The sequence below is a fragment of the Lutra lutra genome, chromosome 6, assembly GCF_902655055.1.
Source record: "Lutra lutra chromosome 6, mLutLut1.2, whole genome shotgun sequence".
Classification (NCBI taxonomy): Eukaryota; Metazoa; Chordata; class Mammalia; order Carnivora; family Mustelidae; genus Lutra; species Lutra lutra.
The window spans coordinates 83,500,462-83,515,705 of NC_062283.1; the positions used below are offsets into that span (position 1 = coordinate 83,500,462).

General features: G+C 38.5%; 1 protein-coding gene across 1 annotated transcript in view; it reads left to right on the top strand.

Annotated features, from left to right (window-relative positions):
- Positions 1-15,244, top strand: part of ENPP3 (ectonucleotide pyrophosphatase/phosphodiesterase 3) — a 76,327-nt gene that overhangs the window by 48,790 nt on the left and 12,293 nt on the right. Inside the window, exons 16-20 of the mRNA XM_047734475.1 lie at positions 2,641-2,707; positions 4,724-4,811; positions 6,750-6,928; positions 8,312-8,363; positions 9,467-9,621. Of these exons, the coding sequence (XP_047590431.1) occupies positions 2,641-2,707; positions 4,724-4,811; positions 6,750-6,928; positions 8,312-8,363; positions 9,467-9,621 (541 nt within the window). The remainder of the gene's footprint in view (positions 1-2,640; positions 2,708-4,723; positions 4,812-6,749; positions 6,929-8,311; positions 8,364-9,466; positions 9,622-15,244) is intronic.

The window sequence follows — 15,244 nt, forward strand, 5'->3', positions numbered from 1 at the left end:
AACATCAGAGGAAGCTTCCTGGTGGCTGTGATTACTGCTCTGGGCTTTGAAGACTCAGGATGGATAGCTAAATGCTGTCACATGCAGCCAGTCTGCCCCAGGTAGTTGTGTAATCTGTGCACTGCCCAGAGGCACTCAGCCAAGAAGAGAGGCAGTGAAAACAACCCTTGCTCAGCTCACTGAGCCCTGATAGGGGGCTATGTTTGCAGGAGGAAACAGACCCCTTTACTCTGCTGGAAGGCATCCATCAGCTTAAGCCTCCAGCACTGCCAGGCTGTATTCACAGAGGTGCTTCTTTCTCAAAATTCTCTGCCCAGAACAATGGGGCACCTTTTTAAAGCCAGCAGCTGCTCTGGGGCAAGGAAGTGTAGAAACAGGTTTACAGGCTGAAGGACTAGATTCCAGCAATTTCAAGTAGTTCTGCATCACTAGAGCCCTGGGAGAATGGAGTTGGTCTCTTCCTAAAGGAACTGTCATGACTAAAATCTGTGACTTTTGACAATTAAGGAAGCAGGACATTGGTAGATACAGGGTGGCTAGAGGTGAATACGTGGATATGAGCATTTGCATTTCAGAGAGCTCAGTGTCAATATGGCTAAGAGGTGTGTGTGTGTGTGTGTGTGTGTGCGTGTGCGTGTGTGTGATGTGGGAAGACTCTGAAATTCACAGTCAGGATAACCAATTAGACCAATTAGGAACTTTGTTCAGGCCAGAAGTAACAAGGATCTAGCTGAGCACGGCAGAAGAGGAGAGCAGGGGAAAATGTGAAAGGGACTACGCAGGTGCATGGGACTTGGCAGCTGTCTGAGAGTCAGGAAAGAGGCCTTGCTCATCTCCTACCTATGTCATTACTCAACTGTGGTGGAGAAACTGGCCTTGATTTCAAATTTACTAATTAGACGTGGAGAAGATAAAAGAGAATTTGTTCCAGAAGATTTCATATGGTACCTGGAAGTTGAGCTTAATCAGGATAGATAAAATCAACTCCTCTTTTCCCAATGCTGGCTTCTGTTTTTCCATATGTAATTTCCAGTCTAATGGTTGGAAAGCATAAACAGGACCAGTTGGAAGAGTTGGAAGAGCAAGCCAGTTTCTAGAATTTTCACTTGAGAAGGACAGAAAATCGTGTTTTTCGAACACTATTTTTTTTTTACCTTTTACTTCCGAGTAAGTATTGACTTTCATATTGACTAGTTTCCTAATTGAGTTCGGTGAGAAGTTGAAAATACTAAATATTTTTCTGAAAATAAAAGATAAAGGAAGGATCAACTTCAGAAAATTTTACCAATGACTTGGTTCTAAAGACCTCTTTTTCCCTTTAATTAATGAATCCTCTAGCTTCCCACACAGAATTTAAAACTTAATTATCCCCATATAGTTCCAATAATCAGATGGAACCAAATATCACTGAAATAAGGATAAAAATATTTTTAAACAACTCTTTCCTTCTGTCCGATATTTTATTGGAATTAACCAAAGTAATGAACTGGCACCTTGGGTAATTGAATTTGAATAGAACTCCTCTTGTTTTTTCCCACTCCTGCTAGTCCTTACCCTCTCCTTTCTTTCATCTCTTAGGTAGAGATGAGTGTAGCCTGCTCAGTGTTGTAATTTATTTTTTAATTTGTGATTTATTTTTATTTAAGCTGAGTAGGAGTCATTTATGACTGTTCTAAAAGTTAATTTTTTAAGACACTTAAGTCCTGCCTACGACATAAAAACAAACAAAAACACTGCATGCATGTATTTGCCTGAGGAGTGGGAGGTAGGAGTGAGAAAGCAAATGAGAAAAATATCTTAAGGCCAACTGTTGGGAAGAGGAGGCTTTTTTTTCCATTAGCGACCTAATTTGAACCCCTATGACATTGTTGCTTTAAAAAAAAAAATCTAGGTTTATTTGTTGCCATTTTGCTTTCATGTATAAAAACCAACTATGTATAAAATTGCTAATACTGCTCAGTTCAAAAACTAAAGTATGAGAGGGTGGGCAAAAGACTACATTTAAAAAGTCCTTTAAGTAATAGGGCAACAGCCTATGGAAGAATGGCCTCCAAATTAAAAATAAACTGAATTTATAAGAATATACTAGCTTTTTCTTACCAAGTGTTAGAATTAACTTCCCTCCATATTCTTTATACTTTTAATAGGAATCAATATTTTTTCCCAGTTTCAAAGACTTATTTCTAAAGTACTGAAATGCTTTATGTAGCATATTAGTCAAACTGTTCTGAATCACACAGACATTAATTAATGTGTAAAGATACAGGTAAGCTAGAAGACAATTTTTTTATATTTTTAATTTTTTATTGATGTGTAGCTGACACACAATACTACATTTCGAATTCTTTTTTTTTTTTTAAATCTATGCCTTTGTTTTTATCTTGTCAATGTCTAAGTGTCAAAGGCTTTTGAATTCTATTTATAGATTCTGGAATTCTCCTCCCTTCTCTCCTACCATTCTGTTTGTTCCTCTATGGTTATGAATTTGAGCATGAAAAGAACTATGTTTATGCTGTTGTTGACAGAAAAATTTACTTCTATAAAAGCAGAAGGTACATAAAAATCCATTAAAGCTCAGGTTAAGAGTAAGATTTCATATCCATGTATTTATTGCAATGTAACATTATTATTTCTTTAAAGGAGTAAAGCATATTCATCCTGTGGAGGAGGCAATCATGGTTATAACAACGAATTTAAGAGCATGGAGGTAATTTACTGCTTCATTTTTTTTTTAACAAATATTTATTGAGTAGCTACTTTGTGATAGGCAGTCTTCAGGACTCTTGAATACAGCTTTGAACAAAACAGCTAAGGATCCCTACCCTCACGAAGCTTTCATTCTAACAGAGGAATATAGACTATTGGTGTTAATAATGTAGTATATTATTTGGTATGTTAGGGGTAGGTACCATGGGACATGAAAGTAAAGCAGAGTTGGCAGACATTGGGGATGTTTCAGCGAACCATGGGAGTGGTGTGCTATTTTACACAAGGTGGAGAGCGTGAGATTCATTATGATGTTTGTACAGAGACTTGAAGAAGCTGATAGAATTTACCTTTCAAATATTCAGGGGACAAGTGTCCCAGGCTGAGGAAACAGCCAGTGCAAAGGCCTGAAGGTGGCAAGTGTGCCTGACATGTTGGGGATGAGTCATAGGCTATTGGAAGGATGTTCAACTGCGGCTGATTGGAGAGGAAGGAGTGAGGGTTCAACTGGGTATGTTAAGTTCAAAATATTTATTAGGCATTCAAGTGGAGAAGTTTTATGGGCACCTAAAGAGAGTCTGTCTATTCAGAGATTTTAAAAATTTAAGTTTTAGGTGTGTAAATTAGTTAAAAGATACACAACTAGAGACGGTCTTCAGAAACTGAGGGAATATAGGTAGAAAGGAAGACCAAGGACTGAGCTCTAAGCAATTCTACTTGAAGAAGTTGAAAGAAAAAGAGTCACTAGCAAAGACACTTAGAAGTAAAGCCAATAACGAAGGAAGAAAACCAGGAGGAGCGTAGTGTGTCCTGGAAACCCAGGGAAGAGACTGTTTGAATAAAGTATAACTGATACTCCCCCATAGATAAAGCTTCATTTATGACTTTTCGCAACTGGCTGTCTTACCTATTTCCATTAATAATAACGCACACACAACACACACACACATACACACACATATACACATCCTTCCCAATTAAAGAAAATGTTTTGGGCTCTTTCTGAATATACTGCCTTTTAACATTGTTATGATGAGCTATAGATCCTTGTAAACATGTGAAAAGTCTCTGGAGACAGAGAGATGCAGAATACTACTGGTATTTGATATTTGATAATTAAACCAATTACTATAAGAAATACTTATGCCTCCTGTTCTTTGCTAATTATCTTGGGAAAAAAGATATATGACACCATTACCAAAAAATAATTATTTATGTTTGACACTTTTTTCTAGTTATTTACAGTCTGAAAGTATTAGATGTGTTATTAATAATATATCTAACATGAATTAATTAAATGTAAATAAAAGTATTTAGGTTTCTTCTTCTTAAAAGTAGAGGGGAGGGGACGCCTGGGTGGCTCAGTTGGTTAAGCCGCTGCCTTCGGCTCAGGTCATGATCCCGGCGTGCTGGGATCAAGTCCCACATCAGGCTCCTTGTTCTGTGGGGAGCCTGCTTCTCCCTCTGCCTCTGCCTGCCACTCTGTCTGCCTGTGCTCAATCTCTCTCTCTCTCTCTGACAAAAAAAAAAAAAAAAAAAAGTAGAGGGGAGATTTATTTGAGACATCAATGGGTTAGTATAAGTTGTAAAAAAAAAATTTAGTGTTTAGAGACTTCAACAGTTTTTGTCACTTACTAACATATTTGAACAATGACATGAAAGGACTGTGGAAGAATATCTGGTATTATTTGATGAATTTCTAATTTATACCATAGATACGGTAGAACTGTGCTGACCCTGGTTGTCTGTTGTTGCTTGTTCTTCCTCATCTGTTGACATAAGAGGGGCTGTGGAAGCAGGTCCATTTAGCAAAAGTAAATACAATATAGATTATATTTGACTGGGATGGTTGGAATCCCAATAACAGGTGCAAATGATATAAAAATCATTTTCAAGAATTCCTTACAATAGCCTCAGACACAACTGGGGAGCTAGGACAGAGGGAAAATTGGGTCTTTTCTAACAAATGTTTTTGAGTTTAGATGGCATCTAATAACAATAGACTGTTGCCACTTAGGCTATCTTCTTGGCACATGGACCAAGTTTTAAAGAGAAGACTGAAATTGAGCCATTTGAAAATATTGAAATCTATAACCTAATGTGTGGTGAGTATATCTATTTACATTTGACACCAAAATATGGATATAGTTTTAAAAATATGTGTTTTGTAATTGGTAATAAATTGAATCCCAGAGATGGGTGCTTTGCCCTAAGAAGACAGAAAGGAGAAAAGATGAGAATGAATCATCAAATTCAGAATTATTCAGGCATAAGAGTCAAGTCTTTCTGTTCGTTGGTAATGATAAACATTAGCTCTCAGAGACAAGCTTTTCTGTCAGTTACTATTTGAAAATTTCATAAAACTTAGATAAATAAAATTACATTTCTAACTTCTCAAAGCAGGCAAAGAACCCCTAAAAGCACAAGTATTTTCTTGTAATTAGAGAGAAAAACTTACAGCATAAAAGGATGAGAGGAAGTATTTTCTTGGACAGATGCTTCAGATTACACTTAGTATTTAAAAAGAAAAAAAAAACTTAAAGAATTAGAGTTTTAGGGGATCTCCCCTACTTTTCTGCCTACATGCTTACTTCAAGAGCATTGTACTACTAAATCATTTGTCTTGGCAAGGCAATGGGTAAGTTGTAATTTCACCTTGAGCTTTAGGAATTCTGACGTAAATTCACTCAAAATTGTCATCCCTAATCTTGCCAAAGGCCTGTGGTGATTGAATATGACTTAGAAACCAAAGAGTATCCATTTGAAAATAATGTGTTGTAGCCTTAACGACTTTGACTCTCAGATCCCAAGCTGAGTTTGTGGTCAAGGATGCTGGCCCTTTGTGAGGAGGCTTAGAAGGAACCAGATAGGATTTCAGCTCTAAGAGAGTTCTATTTGGTGACATTCACCAGGAACCACTTAAAAGACTATGTTTGTAAAATATCTGTATATTGGGTTGTTGTAGGGAAAATATAGAAAAAGTGATCTAAATATTACACAAAATTTATGAGTTTAATTTTTAAAGATACCTGTCCTTAAAGAAGTTTCATATAACTAAGTAAATATACTATCAGTAAGATTGTAAATTAAATTCTTCAAAATTGTTCCTGATAAAAATATAGCTTTTTATGCTAGAAAACCAGGATATGCTTAAGGAACAAAGTGACCATTTAAACAATGATACTTTTCTCTGGAGGAGCAGAAACAGTTCCTGAAGGTGTGTGTAGCTTATGTAATAAATGTTCCCATTGTCCAGAAAGAGGAGACGATAGAAACTATGGAAGGGGGGTGGGGTGAGGGAGCATGTGCGCCCGGGTGGTTCAGTAGGTTAAGAGGGTTTGGCTCAGGTCATGATCTTAGGGTAATGGGATGGAGCCTCATGTTGGATGGACTCTGTGTTCCATGGGGAGTCTGCTTGGGATTCTCTCTCCTCCCCCTCTCTCTCTCCCCCTCCTTGCCACACCCCCACCCCCAAGAGAAATCCCTGAGGGAAGGGACACTAACCTAAAGGCATATGCAATACAAGACCACGTTATAGCGGAATTTATTAAAGCAAGTTTTGTTTCCTTCCAAATGCTAGACAGGTGTTGCCTTTTAATTTAAAACTACTTTGGGGCGCCTGGGTGGCTCAGTGGGTTAAGCCGCTGCCTTCGGCTCAGGTCATGATCCCAGGTCCTGGGTTCGAGCCCCACATCGGGCTTTCTGCTCAGCGGGGAGCCTGCTTCCTCCTCTCTCTCTGCCTGCCTCTCTGCTTATTTGTGATTTCTCTCTGTCAAATAAATAAATAAAATCTTTAAAAAAAAAAAACAAAAACTACTTCGAGGGGCGCCTGGGTGGCTCAGTGGGTTAAAGCCTCTGCTTTCAATCCTGGGATCGAGCCCCGCATGGGGCTATCTGCTCAGCAGGGAGCCTGCTTCCCTTCCTCTCTCTCTGCCTGCCTCTCTGCCTGCCTCTCTGCCTACTTGTGATCTCTCTCTCTGTCAAATAAATAAATAAAATCTTAAAAAAAAATAAAACTACTTTGAATTTATTTTTAAAAACAGATCTTCTACACATTCAACCAGCACCAAACAATGGCACCCACGGTAGTTTAAACCATCTTCTGAAGGCACCTTTTTATGAGCCAGTCCATGCAGAGGAAGTGTCAAAGCCTTCTGTTTGTGGCTTTACTACTCCGTTGCCCACAGATACTCTAGACTGTTTGTGCTCCAAGCTACAGAATGTAAGTAATAACTTCACATGTTCATAAGAATGTGAAGGGGCAAGTTGATCTATAACCAGGGTTATAATAGGGGTAGCTGACCACCAGGTTTGTGTTCTAGTTCAGATATTTACTAAGTAAGTGTATGTGCTTTCTCTGAAGCTTGTCTGGAGATGAGAGATGCACTGTAAGATTAAGTATGTGACTATGCTTTGTAAACTGGAAAGCACTCTTTGGACATTATTAATTCCCTTGTGGGCTAAGTGTCCTTAACGGTTCAAAGCAGTAGAATCTTGAAGTTGTCTTTGGTTTCCTTTGTAAACTTATCCTCTTACAGCTGGGGAGATTCCGGCGCTAGGAGTCCTCCTACCCCCCGAAGGCAAGGAGTCAGAACAGGAGCTCAGAATCCAAGGACCAACCCTCCCTGTGAGAACCAGAGCACAGGGATGGGGGCTGGGATTTCAGGATAGAATTGGAGGCCTGTTATTAGGAGTCGATCAAGTTAAAACCAATGTCAAGGTGCATTTGATGCCAGGTTAAAAATGTTGTAGAGTTAAATAAGTACCTGCTGCCTCTGGTAAGAGTTACTCCTTATGGCCAGGAGCGAGCAAAGACTTTTCTCTAATCCTCAAAATAACATTATGCCACATAGATCAATAAGTATATAGAGAAATGCTGACCAAAAGAGGCTTTAAAGGACAAAAGTCCAGCCAAGATTCCCAATAAAAATCAAGTCCACAGCTTGATCAGATCAGAGTAGGGGTGTGGGTTTCTTACCTACAGCTTACCTGGATGGAACCACCATTTAAAATAATAATAATGTTAAACATTAAAATGTGGGTGTTTTCATCTCCATTTTAGGAACAAAGAGTTAGAAGAAGCTAGGTAAACTGTCCAAGGTCACAGAAATTTGATCTACCTGACTACAAACCTCCAAATTCTTCTTTGTAAAGAATGCCCTTTGCTATTTGAAGTGTGGTCACAGGAGTAGCATCTGCCTCTTAAAAGCAGGTTAGAGATCCAGCAACTTGGGCCCCACTGGGCACAGGATTACAAATCAGAATCTGCATTTTAACAAGCCCCTCAAGTGAGTTGTACTCCTATTAAAAGCCTGAGAAGCCCAGAGATGTTGTCATTCTAATTTAGTAGTTGATTCTAGCTGTGGTCATAACTTTGCCTCCTTATCAATCGTATCTTTGTTAACTCCCACACAAAGTATCCCAAGCAGTAGTAGAATCTCTGTCTCTGAGCAAGTGGCAGAGTTGGAATTTAAACTCAAGTTAGTCTGGCTTCCTTGCTTAGTAGTAAAACATTCGGGTATTACTGCAAAAATAATCCTGATCCCCTTACAACATGTCTTATCACTTTGACTTCACTTTCTCTCTTCCCCATATTGTTTTGCAGGATATTGATCTAGAGCATGTGAATCAAATGCTAAATCTCTCTCAAGATGAAAGTAAGTCAATAGAAAACATGTCAAGTCTTTGGTGTTTAAGCCTAACAAAACACAATATTGCCTTTTCGGGATTCCTTAAGATAAACTCATAGAGGCTTTTGAACATAAAGATTATATTGCCAATATACTGGAAGAAAAAAAAAAAAACCCACAAAACTAGATCTAAATAACAATGACAAGCCTGGGGTAGTTACAGTGCTCCCAAGAACACAACAAATTCCTTGAAATGGTTGTGCGTGTTCCTTTTCTTAGATGTGAGTAGCCCAAATGGCCCACCTCTATTGCTTCTTGCCTGTGTGACTGTGCCAAATCACTTAACCTCTCTGGGTCTCAGTCTCCTCATCTATGATAATGGCACCCACCTCATGCAGTTGTAAAGACTGAAAAAGTTACTCCATGGAAATAATTTAGAATAGTGCCTGGCCGCAGCAATATTATTATTACCTGTTATCTTTTAAGTATTCTTGTGTTAAACTCACTAGGCCTGTTTCATCATTTATAAAATGGGGATACCTTCTTTATAGAGTTTTTGGGACAATTAAATGAGTTAATATATGTGTGCACTTAGAATAGTGCCTGGCACACAGTAAGAATTCAGTAAATATCTAGGTTGGCTGATAATCTTTTTATAATCTGTTGCATATTGCTACATGGCATAAATACCTTGTAGGTTTTTAAACTATCAATAATGGATGAGTGTTTAGAAATAATAGGCAAATAAAAATAAATAAGTACATTAGGACATACTGTTCTTTAAAATTGCATAATCTTTCCTATGATAATTATTAAGGTAGGTCATCTTTGTTACAAAGTATGTCCTTTTGGTTTTGAGGTTGTATCTCTTCAAATATGTCCTGTGAGCTGTTAGCTCCTTGGCCAGATTACTTTTCTAAACTCTACTTTTGTAATATATAGAATGGAATATAACACTTGCCTCAGAGTTACAACAATTAAGAGGTTAAGTATGAAAAGTAATTATCAGAGTAACTGGCACATAATAAACCACCAGATGATAGTTTTATGCATAGAAATATTTGCTAATTTTACAAACATTTTTATTTTATGGGTTTTTTTTTGTTTTTTTTTTGTTTTTTTCATTTTAGTAACAGTGACAGAGAAACTAAATTTGCCATTTGGGAGGCCCAAGGTTATGCAGAAGAACAAGGAGCACTGTCTTCTCTATCATAGGGAATATGTCAGCGGATTTGGAAAAGCTTTCAAGATGCCCATTTGGAGCTCCTATACAGTACAGAAACCAGTGAGTTCCTGTGTCCATTGAGCCCTGAAGGATGGAAAAGATTTGTAGTTCTTGAATATTCTCAGAATTGACTTTTGATTTTCAGTGGAGATCCCAAAGGGTGTTAACTGCTCTGTGTCTTGTAAAACAAGGTCCCAGGCATTCCTTAAACATATTTATAGGTGCTATGTCGGTGCAAAAGAGAACACGTTGTGTTTTGCCCGGAGAAATTAAAAGGCGTTCACAGACCAGTTGGTAAGGCAGGTAGAAAAGTTTTCCAAGAGAAGCAATAGGAAATATAGAGGCACACTATTTATTTCATCTATCCTAAGTACATGGTAGGTGCACCTAGAATGTGAGGCTAACTAGATTATAAAGGGCTTTATATTTATTTGATTGTTTAACAAATATTTTTCTATCTGCTGTGTGTTATGGTGGGCACAAGGAGCCTAGTGTGAGGAAGACGTAATCCATCCCTGAAGGATGCAGCACTCTAATAGGTCAGGCCAGACTTACAGTTATAGATGGGCTATGTCATAGATCTCTTTAGACTAGAGTTGAGAATCCAACTGTTGAAATTCTCTTCTTTTTCACTGTCTGGCAATCTCTCTTTTGATATGTGACCCTGGGACATTGGGCTACCAAAAGAAAGAAAATAGATCTCTATTTCACACCATATACAAAATTAAATTGCTGGTGGGTTGATAGATCTAAATGTGAGCAGCAAATCCATATTTTCCTTTCTGTATATCTTGATGGCCTTGGCATAGAGAAGGACATAAGAACAACAACAAAAAATTCAGAGGAAATTGACTAATTTGGCTATATTAATATAATAGGTGACAAAAAGACAAAGTTATGGATGAGACAATGTATTTGCATTGTACATAAGAAACAAGAGATGAGTACCCAGAATGGTAATTAGGATCCAGAATAGCTAATAAATCTCTTCCACTAATCAAGAGAATGGCAAACATCTTCGTTAATAAATGGGCAGTGACTATGCGCCAAGCAACTGAACCTCATTCACAATCAGGGAAACAGAAATGAAAACAAAAATCAAAGTCTGCCAAAAATCAGTCAAAACACCCCTTTGGGGCAGGGATGGTTCTACTTAATGTATCCCAGCGCAATAGAGCTGCCCAGTAAATGTTTCCTGAATGAATGCATTGGCTAAATTAATCCCAAACCATTATTTTTAAAGACTTAAGGAGAAAGCAGGACTTTCAACTAGAAGGGTAAATAAATAATCAGGAAGCTGTTCTTTTTTTTTTTTAAGATTTATTTATTTGATGGAGAGAGATCACAAGTAGGCAGAGAGGCAGGCAGACAGAGAAGGAAAGCTCCCTTCTGAGCAGAGAGCCCGATGCGGGGGTTTGATCCCAGGATCCTGAGATCATGACCCGAGCCAAAGGCAGAGGCTTAACCCACTGAGCCACCCAGGCGCCCCAGGGAGCTGTTCTTGTTGAGAAAATCTTGATATCTTAGATCCAAAGACTCAGATGATAAACTTCAACCTATTACTTTTCTTGTTAAGGGTAGAGACCCTCCACATTTTTTATGGCCAAGAAGTGATTGGTTGTATCTGGTTTACTTACTATTCTTGTTCCAATCCAAGATTTCTGGAGAAAAATAAGCATATTTTCCTACTATTAACTGAAGCTTTGTGTGTTCTGAACACCAACTCTACTGCTGACAATGGTTTAATTGTGGTGCCTGGTAGGAGAGCACTGATGTTTTTTCCCAATGTGGGCAAATATTTTACCAACAGTTACCTGAGTTCATGTGTCTGGTTAATGGCAACATCGCTTTCCTATTATGTGAAATCTTCAGTTTGTGACTTTCCTCCACATACTGTGGAACAACAGTATGAATTTACTTATTCCTTAAAATAATTCCTATTTGTTTTTTGGTTTTGAGAAGGGCAGTAGATCCAAGGCCAGTGTTATTATTCAATTCTCTGTTTTGAAAAGTTCAGGTAGCAGGGATTGTGTGGAGTTAAGGGGAATGTTTATGTTTTTAATACTTTCCCCTGCTGTCTCGAATTCCTGAATTTATATGAGCTTTGGCGGAAACCAGAGGCGGAGAGATTTTAAGTGGGCCTAGACCAGGAGTTTAGTACAATTCTTTTTTGTTATTGTTTTAAAACTAGCTTCTTTGTTACCAAAAGTTTCTGTCCTTTCACTGATCCCACAGAACTACTTGTGCATTTCTCCTTCCATGAGACAGGATGGAATTCTAGCAATTTTCTGCTTTCTAATTCAGAAATTACTCTGTTAGTATGTTGTGGTTCAAGAAAATTACATACAAGGATGTTTTGAGATTCACATAAAAATGTTGTAAATCAGCCCTGTGTTTGAAAAATCAGACTTTAAATAAGCGCTTTTTGGAGCATGGGCCCAATTGGCTTGTGCCTTTAAGTTTTATGAAGCTTTTGTTTTTCTGTGGTTTTGGTGGGTTTTCTAATTTTTGTTGTTGTTATTGTTATCACAAAAGGGTTCTGGAGAAGTAGCTGTGATTTGAAATCAAGGTCCTGCAAGAACAGCTTCAAAACTATTAGGGTTGGGACGCCTGGGTGGCTCAGTTGGTTAAGCAGCTGCCTTCGGCTCAGGTCATGATCCCAGTGTCCTGGGATCGAGTCCCGCATCGGGCTCCTTGCTCGTCGGGGAACCTGCTTCTCCCTCTGCCTCTGCCTGCCATTCTGTCTGCCTGTGCTCCCTCTCTCTCCCTCGCTCTCTCTGACAAATAAATAAATAAAATCTTTAAAAAAAAAAAAAACTATTAGGGTTGATTAGACTGTATATGGGTTTTGCTTCTGGGCCCATTGAGTAGGGCTGTGTGAACTGCCCTTTCTGTTGCTAGGTGAAAAATTGAAATTAAGAGCAAGAATTATGATTGTGTTTTATAAATTTTAAATTATAAATCTAATGTAAATCAAAGCACTTTTTCAGAGAAGAAAATCGAGCACACGTGAAAAATGTTTCCTCTCTCTCAATCTATATGTGTATACAGGTCCCATATAATTGGATTTTTGAATAGCCTTTTTTGTTTCCAAAGCTTGTCAGCGCTAATACTATAAATTATGGCTCAATCATATGTTTTATGATTCTTTAAAAAACTAGGAACATTACTATGTATCGTAAACATTTTGGGGGGGAACTATAAGAAATATTTTTCCCTATAGGAAAAAACCATGATCATAAAAATAATTTTTTTTAAAGATTTTATTTATTTGACAGAGAGAGAGAGAGATCACAGGTAGGCAGAGAGGCAGGCAGAGAGAGAGAGAGGGGAGGAAGCAGGCTCCCTGCTGAGCAGAGAGCCCGATGCGGGGCTCTATCCCAGGACCTGGGATCATGACCTGAGCTGAAGGCAGAGGCCTTAACCCACTGAGCCACCCAGGCGCCCCCATAAAAATAATTTTAAAAGTATATAGTTATTATTCTTACCATAAGACCAGATGGTAACAATTCTATCTTAAACAAATAACGTTAGCTTTTATGTTCAGCCTATAGGTAAAGAGAGTCTATAACTTCAATAAAAATAATTTCATCCACTGTTCAAGTTTTATTTTAACCCCACGCCAGACTAGGAATGAAAGCATCTCTCTTTCCTGTGTATGCTCATCATCTGCTTCTCTTGAAGAATTTTGAGAGCTAAGGAGTTCTGATTTTATCTGAGTGTCTGAGTTCTATTTATTGTTTTCCTGACTTTCTATCCCTTGGCTTTTAAAAAACTCTGAAGAACTCTAAAGAGCTAGCAGGTTTGAAGCTGTTTCTATGTGTGGAGGTGGGGAGACGGTTCGTTGTGCCTTTGCTCAGGAGCCCAGGACTCAGAAATGACGTCATCATACCTCCCCTCCATCCTTCTAGAGGGCTGCCTATTGCATAATCTCTCCTTTATAAAGGAGGCCACATCCTGTCTTTCCTAGTCTCGATGCACTTATATTAGGGGTTCAGGTTTGGTGTGTAAGAAACAAGATTTTCAGTAAACAAAAAAAGTATAACTTTTTTTAGCACTTTCCCACTAAAGACATGGTGATCCATGTCCCCCAACTCAAAGTCTGTACTCCTTTGAGAAAATAGTAAGTATTTTTGCCCAACTGTTACGTGAGTATAACTTCTACAGCTGCAGCCTCATGAAAAATTATAATACACTTCCTTCCTTAACATTTTATTATTTATTTATTTATTTTTAAAGATTTTATTTATTTACTTGACAGACAAAGATCACAAGTAGGCAGAGAGGCAGGCAGAGAGAGAGGGGAAGCAGGCTCCCTGCTGAGCAGAGAACCCGATGCAGGGCTTGATCCCAGAACCCTGGGATCATGACCTGAGCTGAAGGCAGAGGTTTTAACCCACTAAGCCACCCAGGCACCCCCCTTCCTTAACATTTTAATAATTCCTTAATTTATTTCTTTTTTAAAGATTTTATTTATTTATTTATTTATCAGAAAGCGAGAGGGAGAGCACATGCAGGACTCCATCCCAGGACCCTGGGATTATGACCTGAGCCAAAGGCAGATGCTTAACTGACTGAGCCACCTAGTGTCCCCATTTTTATAATTTTAACTGTTGAATATAGGCATTCAGTATATAGATTTTTTTTTTTAATCCCATTGCTTTCAATATGGTACGTCTGCTCTCTGGACTGTGTTGTGTCCTTCAGTCTGAACATCCTTCCAGTTCAGCCTCTCCAGTGAGTAAACTTTCCATCTAACTTCTTTTACAGACTTTCATCCTGTCTTCTTCTTCCCGGCCCTATGTACATTATTCATCTTTAGGAGACTCCGAGTTCTACCCTTGGGTTTTGGCAGTAGGAATCCACTTCTTTGTGCTTTCCCCAATCACGGCTTCTGGTTGTCAGTATTTACTGGTCTACTAAGTCATGTTACAGTAGTAGACAAGTGTTGATCTGACTTCCAGCTTCTGAAAATTTCATATTATTCATGATGTGTTTCATCATTAATGTTTTTTTAATGGGATTTTGGAAGGGAGCAGAGATAAATGTGTTCAATCTGAAGATTTTATTTATTTATTTGACAGAGAGAGAGAGTGAGACAGCGAGAGAGGGAACATAAGCAGGGGAAGAGGGAGAGGGAGAAGCAGGCTTCCCGCCAAGCAGGGAGCCTGGTGCGGGGCTCAATCCCAGGACCCTGGGATCATGACCTGAGCTGAAGCAGATGCTTAAAAACTGAACCACCCAGGTGCCCCAAATGTGCTCAGTCTAGTTGAGGAGGGTACTCAACTTCTATATAGTGTTTTCCAGCTGGAGTCGTGTAGTGTGTTGGGGAAATACCTTCTCTGGTTGGCTTTCCTCAGACTTCGCTCTTCATCTCCTACCTGTTCTGTACCTCATCATGGTGCTCTCCTGCCTATAAATATAGTGCACAGTGTTTTTTGCCTTTTTCTTTGTGAATTGATCATATACATTTTCTTTTTCTCCAGCTTTATTGAGCTATAATTGGCATGGAACATTGTATAAGCTTGAAGTGTACCATGTGATGATTTCATACATGCATATATTATAAAATGATCACTATATACATTTTAGACACCACAGTTAATTTTCACTTTTAGCCCAATGCAGTGAATAGGGGAAGGACATCCTAATTTAACTAAACCTTCTTTTTTTGTTGTTAAGA